The sequence below is a fragment of the Terrapene carolina genome, unplaced genomic scaffold, assembly GCF_002925995.2.
Source record: "Terrapene carolina triunguis isolate 2854851 unplaced genomic scaffold, T_m_triunguis-2.0 Scaffold85, whole genome shotgun sequence".
NCBI classification, from domain to species: Eukaryota; Metazoa; Chordata; order Testudines; family Emydidae; genus Terrapene; species Terrapene triunguis.
The window spans coordinates 8378584-8406078 of NW_020664436.1; the positions used below are offsets into that span (position 1 = coordinate 8378584).

At 42.9% G+C, this 27495-nt stretch overlaps 1 protein-coding gene across 5 annotated transcripts in view; it reads right to left on the minus strand.

Annotated features, from left to right (window-relative positions):
- Positions 1 to 27495, minus strand: part of LTBP1 (latent transforming growth factor beta binding protein 1) — a 315320-nt gene that overhangs the window by 266446 nt on the left and 21379 nt on the right. For all 5 annotated transcript variants that reach the window (XM_026649615.2, XM_026649614.2, XM_026649611.2 and 2 more), the window contains exon 3: positions 22598 to 22886. In XM_026649615.2, coding sequence (XP_026505400.1) covers positions 22598 to 22886 — 289 coding nt within the window. The remainder of the gene's footprint in view (positions 1 to 22597; positions 22887 to 27495) is intronic.

The following is a 27495-nucleotide window of genomic DNA, read 5'->3' on the forward strand; positions in this document are numbered from 1 at the left end:
CCAGCTGAGTCCCATTCGGGACTAACAAAGAGTTTGAGAACTACTACTAAGGGGTAACTAAGAAATTATTAACTATATACAACTATATTACAGGTCTGCAAGAACAGAGAACAAAACAACACTAGCCGAAGCAGCAGAAGTTCCAGCACTGTCACTGGCGGCAAGAAGGAACTGAGGGTGGGGGAGGGCCAGCGGTGCCCCTTATACCACGCCGTGCAGGCGCCATTTCAGGGGGCGTCAGGGCCAATCCCCTACAGACACTTCTAAGGGAAAAACTTCCGGCACCGGTGCATGTGGCAAGCACACACACCTAATATGGAATGGACATGAGCAAGCACTCTAGCCCCTTGAAGTCAGTGGGAATTCTTCTTAGAGTTTCACCCCAGGACTTTGCTATTTGTCAGACAGTGGTTCCCACCTTTGGCCTTGTGATCCGTAAACACTACATTTAGTCTAGGAATAGCTTGACCAAGATGTCCTGATTTTATAGGGACAGTCCTAATTTTTGGTGCTTTTTCTTATATAGGCACCTATTACCCCCCACCCCCGTCCCGATTTTTCACACTTCCTATCTGGTCACCCTAACTACATTTCAACTTCTTTTACCCTTTGCTTTGAAAGCAGAAGTAGAGATTCCACTTAGTACTTAATTCTAGTTTCTGAAACCCACATTCGTCACCCTGGAATGCAATGAAATGCAAACAAACTTAAAAGAACACTGTATCCCTGACTTCAGCCCATGATCAACACAAGGATAAAAGTATGTGAAAAGGAATCTAACTCTTTATTATAAAAATAGGTCTAACTGCAGTTTAATGTCAGCTTGCAAGAAGACAGCTATGAAGAATTTCTGACATATGCCTGAACCAACAATGTTTGGAAGAAGCTGGATCTCTTATTCCAAACCACTTTGCCTATTTTCTAAAGTAGTGTGACCAAAAGCCCAGATTGCATACCAGAGGTCTAGGAATAGCTTGTTTTCCTATGTGCAGTAGGTAAATTTAAAGTCTATAAGGCATTCCTCTGGTTTTATGGATGTCTATTATTTCTCTTCAAAAATTCACTTTGTTTCTCTTTTTTTCTCTGTTAAAAATCTTACATTATCTAAAAACTATAAAGTTTGTTTAGAAATTTTCAAAGTATATTTTGAAAAGGGCAGTTACAATACTTGGATTTTTTTTCTGACTCTTTCTTGGTCCCCAGTGCTGGTATTTTGGCTCGATATCTGTATATCAGATAAAATGTAAGGTCACAATCTCAGTTTTGGGCTACAAAAAGGCACAACAGTAAGCCAGTTTTTATGGTACTTTTTTTCTCTATTACATAAGCATTTTCTGTTCAGTCTTGAAGTTGAGTGCTGTCATTACAGCAAGTCTAAGCTATAAAAAAGGAGAGGCTGTAAGGTGTTTGAAATTACATCCTTAGGGCTCAGTTTTAGAAGCTTCTTTTCACATTCTTTTGATTTACAAGCTTCATTACTGACATCTGGTATAGCCCTCTTTTTCTCCCTTCTTCTTAATGACTTCAAAGCAATACATGCTTGAATTCCCAATATATTAAACAAATTTAAATCTTACACACCCTGTTACTGTTCAACAAACTAGAAGAAAAACACACTTACCTCCTAGAAACGACCAACTATTTCATAGGTAAGAAAGTGAACACAAAAGTATCAAACAATCAGAACAACAGCACAAATACTAATAGATTACCGGTACATATAATTATTTTTTAAATGTTGCAAAATTTCTACATTTAGATAACAGCTTTGGTTTAATTTCATACTCCCAAAATTTGATATTCAAAGATTTCTTTTAGCTTTCCAAGGCATGACTTCGACATTCTTTTTATTCTAAGTTAAAGAAAAGGCAAAAGTTTATGTACCCTTGAATAATGAAACAACAGATTTATTATTGAAATCCATCACCTGAACTACTCACTGTATCATTTTAACCAACACCCTGTCACATTTGGTTTTATTAGCTTAATGTGAAATTCAGTCTATTAAATGCACTGTTTTTTCCCTGTCTGCTTATTTATTGTAAAATTATCAAATATTAAGAAACCAAGCATTTCAAAGATATTTCACAATTTATTGGTGGTGATGAAAATGCATCTTCAAAAACAATGAGGCTTCTTGAGTGTAAGTGAAGAAAAATTATTTTTTCTATTTTAGACAGAGGACTTTTTTTTTTTAAGTGTAAATCAAGTCCAAATCTGCATTTAACAAAAAATTTGTACCAGAACCTATCATTTACTAAAGAAAACTATGTAACTATTGTTTGCTGTCAAACTGTATCTAGTAGGCTCCCACAGGAGTCTGTCCTGGGTCCGATACTATTCAACGTTTTCATTAATGACTTGGATAATGGCATGGAGGATGCTTATAAAATTTTGTGGATGACAGCACTTTGGAGGACAGTATTAGAATTCAAAACAACCTTGACAAATTGAAGTATTGGTCTGAAATCAACAAGAGGAAATTCAGTACAGACAAGTGCAAAGTAGTACCCTTAGAAAGCAAAAATCAAATGCACAAATACAAAATGGAGAATAACTGGCTGGGCAGTAATACTGCTGAAAAGGATCTGAGAGTTACAGTAGATCACAAATTGAATATGCATCACATTGTTGGCTTGGTTACAAAAAAGACTAATATCAGTCTGGGGTGTATTAACAGCAGTGCCTTATGGAAGACTCATGAGGTACCTGTCCCGCTCTACTTGGCACTGGTGAGGCCTCAGCTGGAGTACTGTGTCCAGTTTTGGGTGCCACACTTTAGGAAAGGTGTGGACAAATTGGCGAGAGTCCAGAGGGAAGGAACAAAAATGATAAAAGGTTTAGAAAACCTGACCTATGCTGAAAGGTTAATAAAGCTATGTATGTTTAGTATTGAGAAAAGAAGACAGAGGGAGATAACAGACTTAAAATATTACGGCCTGTTATAGAGAGGATGGTGATCAACTGTTCTCCACGTCGGCTGAAGATAGGACAAGAAGTAATCACCTTAATCTGCAACAAGGGAGACTTAGGTTAGATATTAGGGCTGTTAAGCGATTTAAAAAATTAATCGCACTGTTAAACATTAACAGAATACAATTTATTTAAATATTTTTAATGTTTTCTACATTTTCAAATATATTGATTTCAATTATAACACAGAATACAAAGTGTGTAGTGTAGGATTATGTATACTTTATATTTATTTTTGATTACAAATATTTGCACTGTAAAAAACAAAAGAAATTGTATTTTTCAATTCACATAATACAAGTACTGTAGTGCAATCTCTATCATAAAAGTTGAACTTACAAATGTAGAATTATGTAAATAAATAAATAAATAAATAAATAAAACACCTGCATTCAAAAATAAAACAATGTAAAACTTTAGAGCCTACAAGTCCACTCAGTCCTAATTCAGCCAATTGCTCAGACAAACAAGTTTGGTTACAATTTGCAGGAGATAATGCTGCCCGCTTCTTGTTTACAATGTTAGCTGAAAGTGAGAACAAGTGTTCGAATGGCACTGTTGTAGCCAGCATCACAAGATATTTATGTGCCAGATGTGCTAAAGATTCATATGTCCCTTCATGCTTCAACCACCATTCCAGAGGACATACATCCATGCTGATGATGGGTTCTGCTCAATAACGATCCAAAGCAGAGCGGACAGACACGTGTTCATTTTCATCATCTGAGTCAGATGCCACCAGCAAACAGTTGATTTTCTTTTTTGGTGGTTTGGGTTCTGTATTTTCTGCATCAGAGTGTTGCTCTTTTAAGACTTCTGAAAGCATGTTCCACACCTAGTCCCTCTCAGATTTTGGACAACACTTCAGATTCTTAAACCTTGTCTTGAGTGCTGTAGCTCTTGTTAGAAATCTTGGATTGGTACCTTCTTTGCGTTTTGTCAAATCTTTGATCAGCCAGTGGTCAAGGTACGGGAACACCCATACCTGGTGCCTCCGCAAGAACGTGGCGACGACTGCCATGCACTTGGTGAATACCCGAGGATAGTAAATTGGTAGTAGGAACCATTGACCACAAACCTGAGGTTCTTCCTGTGGGGCTGAGTGATGGTGATATGAAAGTTCGCATCCTTCAAGTTGAGGGCGGCATATCTATCTGCTGGATCATGTGAGGGGATGATGGAAGCCAAGGAGACCATGCAGAACCTCAGTTTCTTTACGAATTTATTGAGCTCTCACAGGTCCAGGATAGGCCTGAGGCCACCTTTGGCTTTAGGTATTAGGAAATACCAGGAATAGAAACCCTCGCCCCTGTGTTCCCGAGGAACCTCCTCCACTGCCTCTAGCGATAGGAGCAACTGCACCTCCTGGATGAGTAGATGCTTGTGAGATGGGTCCCTGAAGAGGGACGGGGAAGGGGGGTGAAAGGGCAGGAGGGCACAGAATTGGATGTAGTATCCCCTCTCTACCATGCAGAGCACCCAGTGGTCCGAAGTGAAACGGGACCATGCACGGTAGAAAGGGGATAGTCGGCAGGAAAAGGTAAGGTGGGGTAGATCCAGTCTCTGATCTGGTGCGTCCTTGACCGCACCTTCAAAAGGCCCTGGCCTGAGGATGGATGTTGCCTCCTCCTGCCACTTCTGCTCCTCCTCCGAGAACCGTCCTGTCAGTTCTGATGATGGACTCTCAGAGGAGGTTGCAGGTCGGAAGCGTCTCCGCTGTGTGGCAGGAGTGTGCAGGCTAGTGTTGCGCCAGACGGTGCCGGAGCTGCAGACGCTGGACCAAATGTTGGCACCGCCATCAGTACGACGGAAAGAACTGTCGATGGAGCCAGTGTCGATCCACTCGCAGGCGCTGACGAAGGCGGAGGGCCCGACGCCGACATTGGCACTGGGGCTGTCAGTGCCTGCGTCGTAGTTGACGTCGACTACGGTGCTGGTGTGGGAGACGGGCACGAGGACACTTGCAAGGGCGGTGCTGAGGTCGGTGCCGACGACAGTGATGCTGTCAGAGACATTAGCATGTGGGCAGGCACCGAGGGCAGATGCGTAGCCAATGCTGGGACAAAAGTGGCTGAGGCCACAGAAGGCGTCACGGAGCAGTGACCTTGGGTTCCTCAGTGAAAGGCCCAGGAGGGTCCAGAAGGGCCACTGAGGTGGATTCTGCCACTGCAGAGGCCACACCTGGGGCTCCCTCCTGTCTCTCCCAGACCTTGATCTGCAACTCCTGCTTCTCCTGGAGTGATAGGAGTCAGACTCTGACTCCCAGGTCTCTGAGACTGAAGACCATGGAGGAGCTGAGCCTCGGTGCCTGGAGCATCGAGAGCTCGGGGAGCGGGTAGGCTCTCTGTCTGAGTGAGCCAGTGCCGAGGGACATGGAGAGGGGGAGTGCCTTGACATTATAGCTGGCTTCCCTCTTGACTGCACCAGGGGGCGGGGCGGGTCCACCAGCACTGAAGGTTCTTCCCTCCTTGGGGGCAAAAATGGCACCGTAAGGTGCAGGAGATCCCGAGCGGCTTGGTAAGCTTCTGGCTTCAAAGGGAGCTGTAGCTGCTGTGTAGGGACCGGCAACCGAGGGCAGGCCAGAATCAACTGCCTCACTTGGGCAGGAGTTGACATGGCCCCAGCAGGGGATCTGGAGTTGTGGCCCACCTGGGTTCTCACATCTCTGGGTTTAGCCGGAGGAGAGCGGCTGTACGGCTTCTTTTTCCTCTGAGGCACTGGCAAGTGGGATCGGTGCCGAGCGTCTCAGAACGAGTCCTTTCTCTGCGCCGAGCTTGACTAAGGTGGTGGGGTGCTCTGCGTCTAGGAGGTAGCATTAGGGGCCGGGTCCACTGAGCCTGGGTCGGAGTGGGGACATAGGGCTGCCTCCATGAGGATCACCTTAAGCGGCTGTTCCCTTTCTTTAAGAGTTCTAGGGCGGAACTCGCGGCAGATCTTACAGCGATCCTTTTGGTGGCCCTCCCCTAGGCACCATAAACACGACAAGTGTGGACTGCTGTTTGGCATGCGCTTTGCGTAGGCCACAGTGTTTTTAAACCCCATGGACACACGGCTCCGGGGAGATGGGATGGGGAGGGGTACACCCCCAACAACACTATACTAAGAACTCTAATACTAAGAAGACACTAAGGGAACTATATCCAATGAGTACAGAATGCGCTTGCTAAGCAAGGGCTAAGGCACGTTCCAGCCAACTATCACTGGCGGTAAGAAAGAACTGAAGGGGTGGTGGGTCGGCAGGGCTCTATATTGGGCACCATGAAGGTTCAACTCCAAGGGGCGCCCAGACCAGCCCAACGGATGCTGCTGGGGAAAAATCTTCCGGTCATCGTGCACGCGCATACACCTGATTGGAATGGACATGAACAAGCACTCAAAGAACATACAGTTCTCACCAAGGAGTTCAGTCACAAATTTAATTAATGCATTATTTTTTTAACGAGCGTCATCAGCACGGAAGCATGTTCTCTGGAATGGTGGCCGAAGCAAGAAGGGGCATACAAATATTTAGCATATCTGGCACAAATACCTTGCAATGCTGGCTACAAAAGGGCCATGCAAATGCCTGTTCTTACTTTCAGGTGACATTGTAAATAAGAAGCAGGCAACAGTATCTCCAGTAAAAGTAAACAAACTTGTTTGTCTTAGGATTGGCTGAACAAGAAGTAGGACTGAGTGGACTTGTAGGCTCTAAAGTTTTACATTGTTTTGTTTTTGAGTGCAGTTATGTATTTTTGTACAAAAATAATTCTACATTTATAAGTTACACTTTCATGATAAAGAGATTGCACTACAGTACTTGTATGAAGTAAACTGAAAAATACTATTTCTTTTGTTTATCATTTTTACCGTGCAAATATTTGTATAAAAAAATATAAAGTGAGCACTGTACACTTTGTATTCTGTGTTGTAATAGAAATCAATATATTTGAAAACTTAGAAAAACATCCAAAATATTTAATAAATTTAAATTGGTATTCTATTGTTTAACAGTGTGATCCGGTCGGACCCAAGCCCAGCAACCTCGGCCGGAGCGCGGCTCGATTCCTGGGGGCGGGGCTTGCTGCAAGCCCCGCCCCCAGGAATCGGGCCCCGCGCTTGCTAAAGCCGACTCTGACAATGGTGGATTGCATAGTGCTCACATAATCCCAAATTAACCATTTACCTGCACTATTTAATACTGGACAAAAACCAGCAATGGTTTCTAACAACCACCACATGCATTTTCAGGCATATCTGTAGAAGGTTAAAAACCATGTGTGAAGCATGCAAATGTCTTCAGACAAATTATTTATATTGCCATTGCTGTCATGTTAAAAAGGAAATTAATATATATGTTGTGTAAGTACTATACCGGTAGGTTCCACATTTTCAGAGAAGACTTACAACTGAAATTCTTAAAAATTTATATATTACATCCTGTGTACCAGGCAGGATGTTGAATCAGATATAAATCCCTTTTTGAGAGTCAGGAGTACTTCAAAACTTTCTGAATATTAAGAGAAGCAGACCTAACAAAACCACAGCAACATTCACACTATGTCAAACAACTTGGCAACAATTATACACAGAGAGTTTTAGGCAATCTACCCCTTTCAGCATCAAAAAGAAATCTGACTTTGAACTGTACTTGTGGTAAGAGAAACATTTAACAGGCATTCCCAAAGAATTTTATATCTACAACTGCAAGACCACCAAGGATAGAAAAAAAGGAGTATGTAACAAGCATCAGCTTTCACTGTCTCTTTGGTTTCATTCTTTTATGATGGCAAAACCTTTTCAACCATTTTTTTCAGGAACATACAACATAATACAGTCAGGAAACAGGTAATTTAATGTAGTAATCGCCTTATTTTCAAGCACCATGGAACTGTATAATTTCCTTAGCTGCATTTTCTAGGAGTGTACTATAATTAATAGAAAATGGTCCATAGTAAATTTGGAACTATAAGCACTGGCATACAACCCCCCTAATTTTTGCAGGGTCATACTTTATAACATTTGCTGGGCAGAGGAATCTTTCAAGGTGAAACTTGGCACACTTGGTCTCATTTCAAGGAGGAAACTATTTTTTGCCAAACGTGAAAAGGAGTGCACTTGAACATTTCCCAGTTGGAGGAATGAAAAGATTCTTTCTTTGCTCAAATAACTTGGGGGGGGGGGGAACAAACAGCAACAATTTAGATTTTTAAAATCTTGGCACGCCTTAATGGGGGAAGTGATTTGCCTATTTGCAGAAAATTAAATTAGGGAATAATAGTGTAAAAATGTTGTACAGTGCACATAATATATGACATTTTCAGAACATGATTAGAGCCAACAAAAACATAGGTCTTTTAAAACGGGAGCCATCACCTAGTCTCTATGGCCACCTCTTAAATATTCAAAAGCTTTGAAGTTTTTAAAACAAACTACTTTTCTATGCACAATTTTTAAATGGCTGTTTTAAGGAAATTTTTTTTGAAAGCATTTAAAACCAAAAACATATGATTAACAATAGCTGCCATTGTGTATTTAACATTTCTGTGCTTTTGATAAAAATAAGTAGTATATCTGTTAGTTTACTTTTTTAAACTTGTCTTTGTTGAGAATGCACTGATAAATTGTATTACTGTAACACCTGGGGTACATCTACTCGGTCGCAGCCACACCAGGCCCAGGTCAGCTGACTCAGGCTCACAGGTCTGAGGCTGCAGGGCTATAAAATATGCCGTGTAGATGTTCAGGCTAGAGTGAGCAGGTGTCCTGATAAAATCGGGACTGTCCCGATATTTAACCCTTTGTCCCACCTCCCGATCAACGTACGATCGGGACGCCATTTGTCCCAATATTCAGGTAAAAGACGAGCGGGAGGGAGGCACTGACTCCATGGGTGCTTCAGGGTTAGAGCACCCATGGGGAAAAATTGCAGCCAAGCTCCCCCCTCTTCCTCCGCCCCCCCAGCGTGCCGTGTCCCCGCTCCTCCCCCGGTCCCAGCGCTTCCCGACGACTAACAGCTGTTTGGCAGCACTTAGCGCTTTCCAGGAGGGAGGGGAACGAGTGGGGACACTGTGCGCTATGGGGAGGAGGTGGAGAAGAGGCAGGGCAGGGGCGGGGACTTGGGGGAAGGGGGTGGAATGGGGGCAGAGTGAGGGTGGATGCTTGGGTGGGAAGAGATGGGGGGTAAGCGAGCACCCACCCGGCAGAGGGGAAGTTGGTGTCGTAGGGGTGAGTGGCTGGAGGGCGAGGGGGGGCAAGGAGGCGAGCGAGTGAGCGGCTGGGGGGGCGAGGAGGCGAGCGGTGGGTGGGAGACTGAGGAGGGACGCAGCAAGCCAGCAGGGGGCCGGGGGATGAGGAAGGGTGTGGTGGGGGGGGCGGAGCCTGGGAGGACAGGGTTGGACTGTGGGCGAGGCTGATGGCACCCCAATGTGTCCCGCTATTTTCATGTTGTGATCTGGTCACCCTAGTTCAGGCTCAGGCTGCAGCCTGGGCTCTGAAACTCTGTTGGGGGCAGGGGGAAGAGGGTATCAGAGCCCAGGCTTCATCCCAAACCCGAACTGCTACACTGCTATTTTTAGCCCCGCAAGCCTGAGTCAGCTGAGACGGTCTCGGAGACTCAGTGCCGCAGATTTTTTATTGCAGTGTAGCCTAGAGGCCCCAAGTGCGCTGCACTGTACAAATACATAGCAAGGAACAGTCCCTTGTGCAAAGAGCTTCTGGTTATATACTCTATCCACTAGAATACACTGCTTCCCCAAAGTTATCTTAATATCAAATAGTGCATCTGTTTTACTTTTGACAATGACAAAGCAACATTTGACATCAAACAAATTTAAAAGTAAATTAAACACAAAATAGAAGATGCATAATTGCATTCTCAGAATGCATAAGCTATGAGCCAGTGATCTGCAAAGAGGAAGGGCTGCTGCAGTTCAAGGTTAAAGGAAGTTGTCATGGTCTCAGTATCCTAATGACTGGCTATTTGAAAGAGGCTATTATTTGGTCTGTGGGCAACCAGTTATATGGTGTTAAATACACAGAAGATCTAGGGCTAAGGCACATCCTTATCTGGGCTGGCTACTCTAGATCCTTGCATGGAGGTAAGCCAGTCAACAAAGTGGCTTCATACTTCTTCCATAGTTGCCCGATTCCTCCTACTTCTTCAGGGTAGAATCTGCAACATCTCCCACCCAATTGTCACTTAAGGATGTCAGGCTCTTGTGAATGAAGTTGGGAGAGGCACAGACAGCATTCATCACCTTCTTGACATTGCAGCAAAGGACAGATTCCTCTCTGGCTGATTAATACTCAGCTAGGGAGAAGGTTCATAGGGACCAGAGTTGTAGGGGACCATACAGGCTAAAGACATATCCCTGGCTGACAGCTCCAAAATGGAGCTCACCTAGGAAGACAGTCAGGAGAAACCCATTGGGCTGAATATAAATCCCCATGGCAATTAGCAACAGAGAGCCCAACCCCAAAACATCTCTACAATGCAGGGAAGATTTTATCTGGTACTAACTTAAGGAACCCATCCTGTTCCTTTCCTCTCCCCTTCACCCTCCCATCCATGCTGTAGCTGTGAGTTGTGTAAAGGAACTGCTATATATATTCCCTATGCAGTTATAGCCAGAGGCAAAGAAGTTGGTGAGGATACAAGTACCATAGTGCTACTCAGAGGAGAAAGGGGCACCTCCTCCATAAAACCCCATGAACACAAGAATCTGGGGCAACACTGGAAATACCCATCAAAGATAGGAGAGAGGGTGAGAGGGCTGCGAAGGAGTACCTGTGCCCTCTCCTCCCCTCAGACTTGGGAGTCAGAGTTGATGGAGAAACACCCCTCCTCGGAATGAAATATCCAGCTGTGGCAGGGAAGGCTGGAAAAGAGCTTTTGTGGCTCTCTTCCCCAGCAGGAACCTGGAGGAATGGGGCGGAACACCATCTGTATGAAAGGATGGCAGGTGCTACAGGGTTATTCAGCAGGTCAATTACCGTGAACCCAGCTCCAAGTCTGAGCTCTGTGATCTGCACACAACTGCTTGAAAAACTAGCAGCAGCTCCTCTTTACTCTCTCTCCAGCAGCCCTTTTAAATCAGCTACTGGGATTAAAGGCAGACTAGATGAGGTTACACCTCATACTCCATTCAGGACCTCTCTCTGTCCTGGTTGCCCTGCACTAACTCCCAGCTCTGAGAGAGGTCTGGGGTGAGGAACAGGACATGTACGTTATATCTGTTTTACCTTCATTTTCAGAATGAAGATCAGATCAAAGGACAATCCAACGTGGGAACTTCCCAGCCTTTTAACAGCTCCATCAAAAAGCAGCCTGTAGAGTTCAGAGGTGGGGAAATATTTCAGGATACAAGATATCCCCTGAAGCACGAAGCCTCTGGTCTACTAAAGAAAGAGCCTGACTCCTTGCTAAGGGGCTGGATCAGTGTAACAGCTGGAAAATCATAAATGACCATTGCTTTGAGAAGCAGCTTCTGTTGTTAGTAAGGGTGTGACTGGAGAAATCAAAGGTCATAATCCTCCATTTTAGAAAGGCAGGGCTCTAGTCTGCAGGGGCAAAACAGACTGTGGCTAGCTGGTGCTCATAGCAGATGCTAATTGTTGTGTTCTGTGATGTTTCAATAAAAATAAATTAGTGGTTAAATAAAAACTCTCTACGTCTACAACTGTTATGGGTTTTTATGTGAACTAATTTAGCAATGGCAACAATTCTGCTAAATTCACTCACACTTACCATTAGAGCTGCCAATTTTGGTTGGACATATTCCTGGAGGTTTCATCACATGACATTATCTTTAATTAAAGAGTAATCTTTAATTCCTGAAGTCTCCAGGACAGTCCCAGAGGGTTGGCAACCCTGCCTACCATGCAGAATTCAAAACTGTTTCATAAAGATCAACATGCATCTCTCTGTTGCCCAGAGGCAATTCTGGCTCTTGCCTAGTCCAGCAGCATATAAAGGATGAGTTAAAATGGGCTGAGGGAGAATTCCCCCAGCATTGGACCAGCATGGATCAATGTAAGTAATACTATAATGCCCCACTCCTCACAGGCCCCAATGCAAGGGGTTCTCAATGCTATAAGATTCTGGGCAATAGCGCAACACATAGGTAGCCATTGTGGGATCTGTTCTAACTTATTCCAGGAGCTTTTTCCCCCCCCCCCCCCCGGAACCACTCACTCTCTCTCTGCTCTCTCTCAAAGGAGGCACAAAATCTGCCCCTTCCCCCGAAAATGGTCACATTTTGGCCTTAAGACAGTTGAAACTAATATTTTCTAAAATCCTCTCTTTTTTCCACCAAAAGTTATTGTTAACCACTGGGTGGAGGTTTCCTAACACTTTAGTGCACCAGCTTCTGATCTAATATACGAGCACAGTAGAGTGGCTTTGGGAGAAACAAAGCACCAAACAAAAAGAAGTTTATCTTTGGATGTGTTGTTCTTGTTGCTTCCTGTCTCAACTGTCAAAACTCTTTTGCTATTACCCTCTTCCCCACTCCCAGTTGTAAATTACAAAAATACTGCTTGACCAGGCAAAAGTTGAAAATACATTTCAGGGGAATGGTAAACAGAAAAAAGTTAGTTTTTCTCTATTAGAAACTAGGTGCTGCTGCTCCACAACCAGTTTAGAGGTATATGGCAAGGCCTCACCCAAGAAATTATTTGGGATTGCCCATTGACAGCAGTTCATTTGTTTCTAATTTATTTTGTGTATTAGTAATTTTTTGCTGAAACCATAAGAGAACAAAACAGAGCTCATATGTACTCATTCATATCCATCTGCCATTTGAGGAAGAGAAGGCCCACTTCAGCATTCAACAGAAAGGCAATTATACACATTGAACAAAATAGGTGGTTCAAGATGTGCTGCCAAGAAATGACATATTCCAGTGAATTCAAACCACTCTTTTCAAATTCTGGCATTCTTTGGTATGTAAATAAGTCCTAAAGAGAATGAAAAGCAAAGCTTGCCACCTACTGCCCAATGACATAATAGTAAGTGCTAGTATTGTCTTGTAAGTTTCTTTCTTCCTTTTCTGTTTTTGATACCCATTTGTCCTTGGTATAGCATACACAGAATTGCATCTCAAAAAAAGTTTTAACGAAACTACATGTCAAGCCACAGCTTAGACTATCCAAAAGCAATATTTCTCAACTAAAATATGTTGTAAAATATTATATGAGCTGTATACAATAAATATCTGACAAGATTACAACACTGTTTATTATAGCATCCAGACTAGTGAGGAATTTCTTTTAAAACATGCCAGCAGTGTCATGTGCTCTACAAATCTGTCCTCAAGCTGGATGGTATGGAATAATAAAACAATTTTCTGTTTAATGCATACTTTAAAATCCAAACATTATTGCAATTTACATTGAATCTATCATAGAAGAATTTATTCTTTTTTTGTACATAGATATCTACAGATCATTTACAGTTTCTTAAACTAAACTTTACATTGGGACCTTCATTACTGGCCTATTTTCATATGCTCATAACTTGTTGAAAACTTTTCCTTTGGGGCTGTTTTCATGTTTAATCTAAACTAGCGTACACTCTTTCAGTTTCGTTTGTTTTTGAAAATTTGAGGAAAATCTCATCAACCATTATTGTGCTACTGAAGAAGTGAAAAAAAAGGTCTTACAAGTATTGTCAGATTTTTAAGTCACAAATAACTCAAAAATATCTGGGAGACTGAATACCTCCACATTTCACATAAATATTTCTTACTGAGGAACAACTCCTCGGCTAAGTTTAGGGGAATCATTTAAAAATCAAGAAATTATATATATATAATTGAAACACAACTGCTGGGACAGTCTTCAGGAGGGAGATTGTATAGGACTCATTGAAACTCACAGCAAAGTCCTCCAACACAATGTGTCCCTGCATTAAGACCCCATCACCAATACTTTGTGATTCTACTGTAGGGCAGTAGAAGGGGGAGGGATAGCTCAGTGGTTTGAGCATTGGCCTGCTAAACCCAGGGCTCTTCTGCTCCTCCCCCCCCCTGCATAGAGATGGGGGGTTGAACCAGTGCGGGCTGGGCGGTTGAACTGATGGACCAGAACTAGTGTTGGAGCTCAGGAAGTGACCTGAATGAGCCTGAACTGATGGAGTGGGGGCTAGACAGAGGCAGAATTAATGGCTGGGCAGGAGATGGTAGATGTGGGGGTCAAAGCTCTTTCAGCAGGTGTCAGACTTACCTTACCCAATAAATTTGGGAGAGTGGGCAAAACTAATTCTCTCTCATGATAGGAAAAGACCAAAAAACCCCAAAACCCCACAATACAGTTTTCTATTTTTAAAAAAAATCTCAGTCCTCACTTACAGACAGCCCCCCAACCTGAAGCAAATGCTCACCAGCAACTACACACTACAGAAACACTAACCCAGGAACCAATCCCTGTAACAAACCCTGTTGCAAACCCTGTTGCCTACTCTGTCCCCAGATCTACTCTAGCGACACCATCATAGGACCCAAGCACATCAGCCACACCATCAGGGGCTCATTCACTTGCACATCTACTAACGTGATATATGCCATCATGTGCCAGCAGTGCCCCTCTGCCATTTACACTGGCCAACCAGACAGTCTCTACGTAAAAGGATAAATGGACACAAATCAGACATCAGGAATGGTAACATACAAAAGCCAGTAGAAGACCACTTCAATCTCCCTGGACATTCAATAACAGATTTAAAAGTAACCATCCTGCAACAACAACAACAACACCACCACAACAACAAAAAACTTCAAAAAACAGACTTCAAAGAGAAACTTCAGAGCTTCAATTCATTTGCAAACTTAACAGGCAGAATCTCTCTAGTCATGGAACTGAGCTTCATGGTCAGCAGCGGTGTCAAAACTGTAGTAAATGACTTCTAAGCCCTTGCGTTTAGGCTTTTGGAAGTCAAAGATAACCGACTAGAATTCTTCATGGAACAACGGTCATGGTCACCTAATGGGTTCACTGGAGTTGATCAACAATTCAAATACTGAAAAAATTTGTCAAAAACTTAAAATTTTCTATTTGGAAATACTGCTGTGGTGCCTCACAGGACTTGTAGATGAGGTGCTTCACACTCCAATACTCCTCTATAGGCCAGGCTCCCTGATCAGACTACATTTCTCATGATGCAGGTCAATCTATATCTCTTGGAGAGGGGTAACATTGCATTGGGGAGTCCCTAGCCTTCGTGCATCATGGAAGATGTAGACTGGCCAGAGAGCCCAGCCCATAGAGGAAAATGGGGTCATGATGAGGCAATCAAATGACAACTGCCATGAGGCACAGCAGCATTTCAAATCCAAGTATTTTGGGGTTTTCATGGGGGGGGGGGGAAGAAATCAAATTTTTTCTGTGGAAAGCAGACACTTTTTTCACACACACAAAAATCAGAGCTAAAAAACCCAATATTTCCTCAAAAAACAGTTTAGATTAAAAATTTTGAACCAGCCCTTGCCCACACACAAGGGTTTCCTAATCAGGAAGGTCTGACATTTCACTTGTTGATCCTTGGAGGCCCTTAGAATAAGAGCCAGACAACCTCACACATCAGTTAGGAGGAATGGAAAGGAAGTATTTCGTCACACAATGCACAGTCAACCTGTGGAACGCTTTGCCAGAGGATGTTGCGAAGGCGAAGTCTATAACAGGGTTCAAAAAAGAACTAGATAAATTCATGAAGGATAGGTCCATAGATGGCTATTAGCAAGGATGGGAAGGGATAGTGTCCCTAGCCTCTGTTTGCCAGAAGCTGGGAAAGGGTGACAGGGGATGGATCACTTGATGATGACCCGTTCTGTTCATTCCCTCTGAGGCACCTGGCATTGGTCATTGTCGGAAGACAGGATACTGGGTTAGATGGACCTTTGGTCTGACCTGGTATGACCGTTCTTATGTCTCACAGAAAGAATCACTCCTGGTGTTGGCACTGGATTCAGAAACTATATCAGGGCACCTTTAGAACCTCTCTCTCAGCTCTGCAATGTGATCAACACCAAGAAAGACCAAGACAAGAAACGGAGCAAAGTGTCCAAGCAAAAAAAAAAAAAAAAAAAAGGCTAAAAACACCAGACAAAGTATCTAAAATACCTAAAACTGCTAAGAACAGCAAATAACAGATAAAATCTAACAAGAGTATGATTCAAGCACAGCGGAGATCATATGCTAAACAGGACCACAACAAAAGATAAGAAAGGAACTGTATATAACCTCAAGGTCCAAAACATTCTATGCCACATCCAAAATGAAGTAGATTACATATAAATATCTCCTCCATCCTCCCCTTAATATAAAGGCCCAAAGAAGACTTCAGCCAAAAGAAAGGAAAAGTCATTCACTAAGATTGGATGACCAATATGTAGAATTTGGTTAACTAATGGCCATCTAGCAGATCTCAGTACAGCAGTCATCACTACTCTGCCCTGATATTGCATTGTTCCTAAGGACTGAACTTTGAAACTTAACCAAAAGAGGATTTTTTCTTGAATGTAATTTGGAAATGAATGCTATGACAGTTGTGAGGGACTACCAAACTGATTTAAAAGTACATTAATGGGTTTAGTTAGAGAAAGTTCCCAACTTCCAATAAAGAATACTCATGTGATTTTAGGCAGTATGCTCTTGGAGGCCTACCCTAGAGGGTAGGAAACATAACATCACCTTCTGCAGAGCTTCAATATAGGTAGTGTTGTTCAGAGCAAAATGAGGTTCCAAGATCATGCTCTATGACCTTGCATGGTTGGATAAAGTTGGCATCCTAAGGAAGCATATAAAATAGGGATCTGTACAAAAACTCTTTTCTCTTGAACATGCTGAGAGCATTATACTACAGAGACTTGACCTTTTTCCTTGGACACTCTTATACATCCACAATAAAGCCCTCCTGGCTATGGCCACTCAAGGCTTTAACATGGGAGTTCAACTATGGACTTTGCACCAGTCAGTAGAATATGTTCTATTTGTTCACTTCTCTTTTGGGGTCGATGAGACCAATAATCACTTCATCCAAATAAATCTGTCTGGTCCCCAGTGGAGGATTGGTCTTGCAGTAGCAGATCTCTTCTGTGACGCAGACACATCTGAAGGTCCAAAGCTAGGTGAATCAGGCTCTAGGTTAACTGAAAAGTCAGAAACCATATCACTACTATTCTCTCACTTCTATCTTTTGTATTCCCCAGGAGATCAGTGGAATAGGTAGGAAGGCACATAGCTTGGACCTTGCCTGGCTTTGCAAGATGTCATTCACGATCTCGCATCACAGGTCCTGACATTCAGAGAAGCAGGGTACTTTACTGTTTCCAGATCCAAAGAGATTGGTCACCAGCCCTCCAAATTGACTTACAATGAATGAAATATTTCTGGGTGTCGGAATCACTCTGCTAACCTAACTTCTACCATCTAAGTCTTGGAGTTCATCTCTCCTTTGGTGAGCAGTGCACATAGAAATAGGAAATTTTGCTCTACCTAGAACAGGAGAACTTCTCTGGAGTAGAGCTGATAGAGTTTTCATAATAACTGGAAAGGAACACAATCAGACTCATTGACTGTCATGACCAGAACAGGTCTGTTATCCATGGAAGAAGCAAAGCTCTGAGAATTCAATGAATCATTGTGTTCCAAATGGTGGATACTGTGCTCTCTCCTTCTGGTACCAATTCCTTGAACTGAATTGGGAAGATCCCTTAAAAAAAAGAAGAAGAAAAAAAACCCTGATTCTCTGCATTCACCAGTTGTGGGAGCAGAGAATATACAACTGGAACTGGATCTCTGCCAATGGATGAGATAAGGGGAGATGAGGCGGGAATGCCCAGAATTACTAGATAGGTATATTATGAACTCTGTATCATAAAAGCATCCCTGTATATGAGATCAGAATTCCCAACAGGCTCCAATAAGAATTGAATTTTTGTTTCTGTGACACCATTTGTTTTCAGTTATGGCAATCTTCATCTTCTGTTAACATTCTTCTGAGATGAGACCTTGTATCCTCAACACAGACCTAGAATGGACTTCTCTTGGACCACGTGTCTGTTTTGTCTTGAATCCAAGATACTTTGTTGGCTTCAACCTTCACTCTGTTCAGAATTTTGATGAGAAAAAATTGTCCAGGAAGATTTAAGTGAATTTTCTTCTTCCCTAAAGCCAATATTATTGCTACCATGATCATGGAGAGGGATCCTGGGAGCAGATGTAATGGTAATAATCAAAGCTGGGAAAAGAAAAAAGCTGCCATCCATCTGCAAAACATAAGAATTGTCTGAGGATGGCAAAATGGGAACACTTTGCAGACAAGCCTCCATGAGGAACTTATTTAGATGTTTCAGATAGCAACAAGCAGAGCAGAGCCCTGATTCTCAGGGGATAAAAACAGGATGGGAAACAGGTTGCCGTGCTCTGACGTGAAGTAGATGATGGATGATTTCATTCATGTTGTGACCTTTCCATGGTTTGCTGAGACTGCGAATGGGACAAAGCTGTTCCTGTAATTCTTGTACAGCTCCATTGGGTACCCCCTCTGGGTAATGTCCAGTGATTTCATTTCGTCAGAGCTACATGTAAGCTCTTTTGCTCCCAAATTGAGAGAGCCTGGTACCAACTGGGGGGCCTAATTCCAGGTAAAGCTAATTTGGAGACCTGCTTATAGCTCTGATGCAACAGTGGGAAGCTACTGACCCTGCCCTTCTTCTAGCTACCTCTTGCAAACAGGTATTTTCTCCTGTTGTACCCCATGGACTGCTTCAGCTTGTCATGTGAGCTGTATTCCTTTCTGTAGTGTCTGGCAGGAGTCAGGATTGTTAATTGACTCTTCTCCTTGACTCCTGAATAGCCTCCACGTTCCATAAAGTTTCCCACTATATCACTAAGATAGGTAACCGTTTTTTCCCAGCTGCCTTCTCATAAAGGACAGTTACCTGTTCCGTAACTGGCGTTCTTCGAGAGGTGTTGCTGAGGTGTATTCCACTATAGGTGTGCATGCTCGCCACGTGCACCGGTGCCAGAAGTTTTTCCCTTAGCAGTACCCGTACTGGGGGAGCACCGCTGCGACCCCTGGAGTGGCGCCTGTATATCGCGCTATAAAGGGGGCTGCGTGCTCCCCCCACCCTCAGTTCCTTCTTGCCAGACAACTCCAACAGAAGGGAAGGAGGGCAGGACGTGGAATACACCTGAGCAACATCTCGAAGAACGCCAGTTACGGAACAGGTAACTGTCCTTTCTTCTTCGAGTGACTGCTCATGTGTATTCTACTATAGGTGACTCCAAGCTATACCTGATGGAGATGGGTAGGAGTGTTATGTGTTAAGGGTTACCTGGGCGGAGCACCGCCCTACCAAACCCGGCGTCATCCCTCATTTGAGAGACAATTGCATAATGCGAGGAGAAGGTGCGGACAGAGAACCACGTAGCAGCCCTACATACGTCCTTAATAGGGACATGAGCCACATAGGCCGCTGACGAGGCCTGAGCTCTCGTCAAATGAGCCTTCACTATAGGAGACGGGGGCTCCCCTGCCAGGTCGTAACAGGTGCGAATGCACGAGGTGATCCAGCGGGAGATCCGCTGGGTGGAGACCGGTCGCCCACTCATGCGCTCAGCCGATGCAATGAACAGCTGGGGGGGACTTCCTAAAAGGCCTGGTTCTGTAAGTAAAAACCAGCGCTCTACGCACATCTAACACATGTGGGCGTCGTTCCTCATTGGAGGAATGGGGCTTCGGACAGAGGATCAGGAGGAATGTATCCTGATCCATGTGAAAAACCGAGACTACCTTTGGCAAAAAGGCGGGGTGAGGGCGCAGCTGAACCTTGTCCTTGTGGAAGACCGTATACGGTGGTTCAGAGGTCAGGGCCCTGAGCTCAGAGACCCAGCGAGCTGAGGTGATAGCCACTAAGAACGCCACTTTTGACGATAAGTGGCGCCACGAACACGTGGCTAGAGGCTCGAAAGGAGGCCCTGTGAGGCATGAGAGCACTAGGTTCAGATCCCAGAGCGGGACCAGGGGTCTGGCGTAAGGAAATGCCCGATCTAATCCCTTTAGAAACCAGGACATCATGTGATGTGAGAACACCGAAAAGCCTTGCACCTGGGGGTGGAAAGCGGAGATGGCCGCTAGGTGTACCCTGACAGAGGAGGGCGCCAGCCCCTGGGTCCTAAGGGACAGGAGATAATTGAGGACAAGCTGGATAGATGTGGAAGAGGGAGCGGAACCTCTATCCCTCGCCCACATGGAGAACCGATACCATTTGGCTAGGTAGGTTCGACATGTGCAGGGTTTCCTACTCTCCAGCAGATTTATCTGAGCATCTGATCCCAAGGACCAAAGCCCCATATAACTACATGAAACAATTCGAATCCCACTTCCTCTCCACCCCCCCACCTTTTCTAGGAAGAAGCCCTTAACCAGGTGATTTTTAGGTTGAGAGGAACCATACTTGTAATACTGTCCACCCGTGTTCGTGCTGCTTGTGAAAGCACATGGAGGAACTTAGGGTATTGGATGACTGTTTATTTTTGTTGGTCCGATGCCCCCTGAGAGTTTTCATGCCCAAAGGAGGGGGCTGAGACAATGCCCACCTGAACTTAGCTGCATGTGAAGGGCCTGTATAGTGAGCCAGCCACTCTCTCAGTTAAAAAATCTCCCCTAGTTAGAAACAGAGTCCCTGACCACCAGGGACAATAGCCACATTTATCTTCAGTAGTGATACCAGGTTAAGTTTTAACTGGTGCACACTAAGGAACCTTTTGCCTTTATAAAATGGAGGCCGGAGCAGAAAGAAATAAACGGTGTTTGTCACAGGGTGACTGGCCCCTTTAAGAGGGAGCAGGGTCCAGTGCACCTGTGATTATCTGCTGCCCAACTGGGCTTAAGGGAAGGCACCTGGGCCTTATAAAGGGGGAGACAGCAGCAGGGGAGGAGCTACCCATGGACCTCTCTCATCCCAGGAAGGTAAGATGAGAAAGGAGAGCTGCTTCTGCTGTTAAGACTCAGGAAGAAAGGAGCTTTGGAAGTTGCTGGAGGAACGACCTGAGAGTTCAGTAAACACAGCCCCAAGAAAGGGGCCTGTGCAACCCCCTAACCTCATGGGGAAGAGACTGAGCAGAACCTGGGAAGGGCTGATAACAGTGCCTAGCAGAAAGGCTTGGAGCCAGATAGACCTTAGGGAGGAGGGTCTATGCCCAGTGGGAGACTGCAGTGAGTAGACAGACACTTTATTTTGAGAAACCTAGAGGAATCAGACAGAATTCAGGAAGAGAAGGCTATGCCCTGTGGGAGACTGGGGCAGAAGATACCTGAACTTCAATTTGTTTTAGGTTAATAAACCAGTCCTCAAACAGGGGGGTTATTATTGAGCATAAGCCTCTGGATTATTCCTGAGAATCTGTGATAGGGAAATCAGGGCAGAGGGCACAACAGTGCAGGCATACCCCTTTTACAATGGGCCAAGAGGCCCCTTACTGCCTGCCAGTTCTTCCACATCTGGGATGCTGTCCTTCTCCTCATTCCTTAGACAACTGCTGGAGGAAGAGATAGAGGCGGTGACAAGGCATGGCAGCCTAAACAGAAGATGGAAATATTAATCTGGACATTAGGGCATGATGATTCATAGCAGCAGCAATCTTTTAGGTGTGACAGGAAATCCTTATCCCTCTCTAACACCCTCCCAAGAAGCATCAGACAACAGGCAGGAGACACAGACCATGCCTTTTGTCTCTGGGTTTTCTCTGCATAGAGCTCTCCCTGAAACCTACAGGGGCACCGTGCCTCAGAAGGGAAGCAGAGTGGAGGAGAAAGTCTCCCCAAAAGGTAAACGCAGCCCTGGGACACAGCACGGAATTAGACAGCTACATTATTGAGCCAAATTGTTAATCTAAACATTGTAAATAAAGTTTGGCATTTCTCTCAGAAAAGCGCTGCAGCAGGGAGGCCTGGTTGAGCCACCAGTCGCTGTGGAGGCAGAAAAAACTGGAGGGAACTTCAGGAGGGGAAAATTCCCCTGTTGCCAGTGACTGGTTCTGCCCCCAAGTTCCAAACAGGCTGAAGTAACCATCCTGACAGATCAGTGAACCTTACCATGAAAAAGCAATAAACTTTTCTAGCCGTTAAGAGATATCATAAATGAAAAAGCCAAGAACCACCAGAGCACAATGTAAAGGTAAAATTTTACTCCCCTCGTTCATGTGCGTAGTCCGACCACGCTGGATTCTGTTCTCAATTAAACTCAGTCGTGACATTTTGGGCCTTATTTTCATCTTACACAGGTGTAAATTAAAAGTAAACTCCATTGAAATCAACATAGTTACATCAGTGTAAAAATCATAACGAGAAGAGAATCAGGCACATTGACTTTAATGGCACTTCTCCAGTACATTGAATGGATTTGGCCCATATGTTATAAAAGGCACAGTGGATCTACCTAATGAGGTTTAAAAAAAAAAAAAAAAAAGATGCTTTTACACAGCTCCTCTTTGAAAAGATCTCCAAGCTAATAAACAGTCTCTCAGCTTTGCAGAGACAGTTAAAAGGAATAATATTTTGTTTTAAATTATGCATCTCCCTAAATCTAATATATTTTAAAAGAAAGAAACAAAGAATGTAGGTGGGGGGGGGGGGACTTACTGCGATTGCAGTTGCTGAGGTAATCCAACAGGGGACTTCTGCTTGAGAGTGAACATCATCTGAGCCACCGGGCTGACTTTCTGTGGAACCTGTACCTTCTGAGAGAGAGTCTGCTGAGCAGCCTGCTGAGGAATTGGCCATGGTGGAGTCACAGGGCCCTGACCTCCGGTGGAAGAAGTATCTTGCACGACAGTATCCTCACAGGAGTTACCTTTCGTCCCTGGTTTACACACACAAAGCTGAGGTCGCAGACACATCCCTCCGTTTTGGCATGGTGGCGAACAGTTAGCTAAGAAAAAAGACATTTTAAAAAGTACCGGTGAAGCAAAGCATGATGGAAACAACAAACCCTCCCCCAAAGTACAATGGCAACATTACAGAGTTTCCCAAAGACAGAATTAAAGCTAATGGTTGAAAACAAAATGGGCAAAATTCAGCAGTGATATAAACTGTATATGTGGTAAAGATGTGTAACTCACATTGATTTGACATTAAAGGTGCATGCTTACATGACGACGGGCAGAAGGATGATGAACAAAGAACAGAATACAAGATAAATTGTGGAAGGGTACTTTTATTATATCCCCTCCTGTTAGTAGCTTTCTGCTTCATTCCCCAGCTTTCCACCTTTCAATGTGTAAATTGGACACACTTTGCACACACACTAAACATCAAATTGGTGCAAGTTATATAACTTCACTATTGACACAAGGAACCAGATTCTCTTTACAAATATTCAATGCACTATTGGGACTTGTCCCACTCATTTCACAGATCAGTAAAACGAGGAACAGAAAGGTTAAATGATTCACCCATTTCCTTCTACTAAAGCTGAGACTAAAACTCCTCTTACATCCATATGCCATAGTGATAGTGTAAAAAAACATACGTACAAGTGGTCCTAGCACTAGCTAGCAACAACGTCAAGAAAATAGCTTTCCTTGATGCAAAAGCACAGCAATAATTAATCTTTAACGGCATTCAAAGCATATGTCACAGACTGCAGAAAAACCTCCCTCAGAGCTAAGTACTGTAATACCCCCATGAACAAATAAGGCACAAGTTATAGAGCACTTGAGAAAGAACTAGAGGACAGAGAATGTCAGTCTCCAAAACCCAGCCTCTTAGCATTATCAAAATGATTATTTAGATCTGTCAGGATTATAACTCAGGGACTCCAAGTTCTCACCTTCATGCTCAATCTACTAGACCATATTGTTTCCCTAAAATTTTAACTGAATGCATCTATAGCATCTTGGAAAACAAATAACCAAACCCTGCAAATCCTGGCCCCAGCTGTTCTGTAGCCATAACAGGCCCTCAATTATCTGCAAATCTTGCAGTATACAAACCCTCTGAGAGGTGGCTGCCTGCTGCCCAACTCCAGCCTCTAAAAACAAAGCTGATGTCCATCACTCCACTCCCTTCTATCCCAAACTGCACCCACTTATACATCAGGATCAGTCAGCCTGGTGAAAGAAGGACCAGTACAGGTGGCAATAAGAATATACTGCAGTGGGCTCAACCCCGGGTACATGTACCATGGCGGTACGCAGACATCTTCCAGGGGGCACATCAGCTCATCTAGATATTTGCCTAGGTTTACAACAGGATACGTAAAAAACTCTAGCGAAGTCAGTACAAACTAAAATTTCATACAATGACTTTTTTATACTGCTCTATATACTATACACTGAAATGTACGCATCATAATATTTATATTCCAGTCAATTTATTTTATAATTATATGGTAAAAATGAGAAAGTAAGCAATTTTTCAGTAATTTTATGTCTGATTTTGTAAGCAAGTAACTTTCAATTGAGGTGACACTTGGGGGTACACAAGACAAATCAGAATCCTAAAAGGGGTGCAGTAGTCTGGAAAGGTTGAGAGCCACTGATATACTGCATCCCTTACAGACACATAAGCCCAGAATTTGGCCTTAAAAAGAAAAAAAAAATTCTAGATAGTAATAATAATAAATATCAGTATCAGCATTGTTAATCAATGATGTAAAGCAACAAAATGTATAGTTACATTATCCTACCTATCATGTAAGATCACCGAGTTTTTTCCTTGCTGTGATTTTCTGAACCATCAGCAAGTAGAAATTTCCCCTATTTTTTGGTGGAGGACATAGTTTTGTGCAGTTTCTGTCAAAGTAGTTTGCTTTTTAAACAAAACACTGTCTCTTCTAAAATAGAAAACAGTTCTTTCCCCTTTTGAAATAAGATTCATGCCATGTGTAGTAAAGTTGGTGGAGCAATTTCCATCTAAACTAAAAAGCAGGGTTTTTTTAAACAATCATATTGTCTTCAAATTTCAGACATATAATGTATACCATAATCTCTGCATTTTTCTTCCTTCCTGTCTCAATAGATCTTTCAATATGTCTAGTTATGTTAGTTAGCAATGCCAGACAGCTTTTCAAAGCCAGCAGCAGCCTAACACCTGCTTAACCATAACAATTAATTTATGTGAGAAAAAAAAATGATTAATGAAAATTGTGCTACTCCTGATGCAGTAAACTTCCTATAACAAATCTCCAGCTATGGGAGAGTTGCAACAAAACAGTCTAGTGGTCTGTGTGGGTAATCTCTTTCATTAGCCCACTTAAACCAGAATATTTCAATCCCATTTAACCAACAAACATCAACTGGCAAATAGAGACTTCTTTTTTGCAGTGTTACCAGTAATATTTTATTTGCAGAATTTTGAAGTGGTTTCTTTCTCTGCAATACTGGCTATTTTTGGTCAGCTCCAGCTCTTCTCTGGTCTCTTAACATATACTTTTCGTTTTAAGCCTGTAATTTTTATTTGAACTGTTGTGTTGCACCCAAGGATGGTGCTCCTATTTTCCCAATCAGTCTTGCAGTCTATTCAGCAAAGAGCTGTTCTGTTTGAATCTATTATAAAACTCATATCATGTTACAGCCCATCCCCCACTTCAATGAGCTTCACCAGCTACTTTTGAAAACAATTCAATTTAAATTAAAGTTTATTGCACTAAACAATTCAAAACAACCTTACTATAATTCAAATATCTATCTAAAGGTAATTTCTTACAGCCCCCATTATTGTAGAATGTAATCACAGTCAAACTACAATCTTCTTCTTGAGCATAATAATTGTATATACCCCTAATATCATTAGAGATAAAGTTATTCTTTAAATATAGACTAAACATAACTGATACCAGATTATAACATTATGTCCACTATATTAAAATTGGAACAGTTTAGGTCATAACAAACCATCAAATCTGATACCACAGAATAAGTATATTCAATTATCCAAATTTATGTTAAAAAAAAAATATGCAAGGCCCTGGGCGAATACCCATTTAAGTCAAAGGAAAGACTACTTGGGACTTTCATGGAAGTTGGATTGGTCCTTAAAATATTTAAAACAAAGGTGTGGTGGAATTAAGATTGTTTGGGTGCTAGTCACTGAGAATTTTTCAGCTAATGGTACATGTGCATAACCTGGGTGTTAAATTGGAATCAGAATATTTTATGTAATCTCAACATGTGTTTTCCATATTGTCGTGTTCTTTAACAAATGTGTTCTTCAGTGGTACATCTCCTCTTGAACTTTACATAGCTAAAGAAAGTTTGATACCAGAGGAATACAACATTAAATATTATGTTATTGTTTATTATTTGTATTACTGTAGTGCACAGGAATCTCAGTCATAGCTTTGCACAATGTGTCCTGGTCACTATACAAAGAGAACAAAAAGATGGTCCCTTATACAAAGTTTGTTTATATTTGTTTGTTACATTTGTTTGTTTACATTTTGGTTGATTTAGGAGAGATTTTTTTCCTTCTCTCAGAAAGGTGGCATAAGGATTTACAGTAACAAATATCTTTTACAATATAAAAACAAATAATCTTCATGACTAAATATTTTAGTTGCATTTTGCCTCTGGACTCAGATTTTATTAATTTGCCACAGTATCCCCAAAATTATTGTTTCATAATTAAGGCTAGGTTTTAGTCACAGGTATTTTTAGTAAAAGTCATGGACAGGTCATGGGCAGTAAACAAAAATTTATAGCCCGTGACCTGTCCATGACATATATTATATACCCCTGACTAAATCTTGGGGGTGGGGCATGGCACGGCCAATGGGAGCTGCGGAACCAGCACTCGGGGCGGAGGCAGCATGCAACACCCCCTGGCCATGCCTCCACCTAGGAGCCGAGGGACATGTCATTGCTTCCGGGGAGCCACCCAAGTTGCTCAGGCAGCCCCTGGGCCAGTTGCACCGGCCGCTGCAGAAGTCATGGAGGTCCCGGAAAGTCACAGAATCTATGCCTTCCCTGACAGACTCGCAACCTTATTCATAATCAACAACTGTATTTAAAAACTATTCCAGCAACAGCAATAACCTGCTAGTGTATACAGTGCCGAAGTGATTCTTATACAACCCAAATAAAAATATCACATATTTAGAAAATGCAGTCTAGAATCTTTAATAGCATTTTTGCCAATAACATTTCAACAGAACTTGCTAAGTGGAGCTGAAAGAAAAAGTGCCATGGGCTAACAAGGGAAAGGATCACAATGGGTAGTGAAACAGCTAGAAGAGTGAGTTGAAAGGACTAAGACAGCTGCCCCAAACATCATGATGTATGAGAAGGTTGGGGGAAGATGAGGGCAGACGTGGTGAAGAATGTTTCTGAATTTGGAACGCAAATCAAAGCTGAAGATAAAGGCCTGCATACATAATTTATGAACTCATTCCAGTTTTCTAATTCTAATCCAGTATTTGTTAAAGGGGAGACTGTCAAAAGCACCAAAGGTATTTAGGAGCACAAGTCCCTCTGGTGCTTCTGAAAATCTCATCCTAAATATGGAAGAATGAGAACAAAAGAAACAGAGTATTTGTTTTC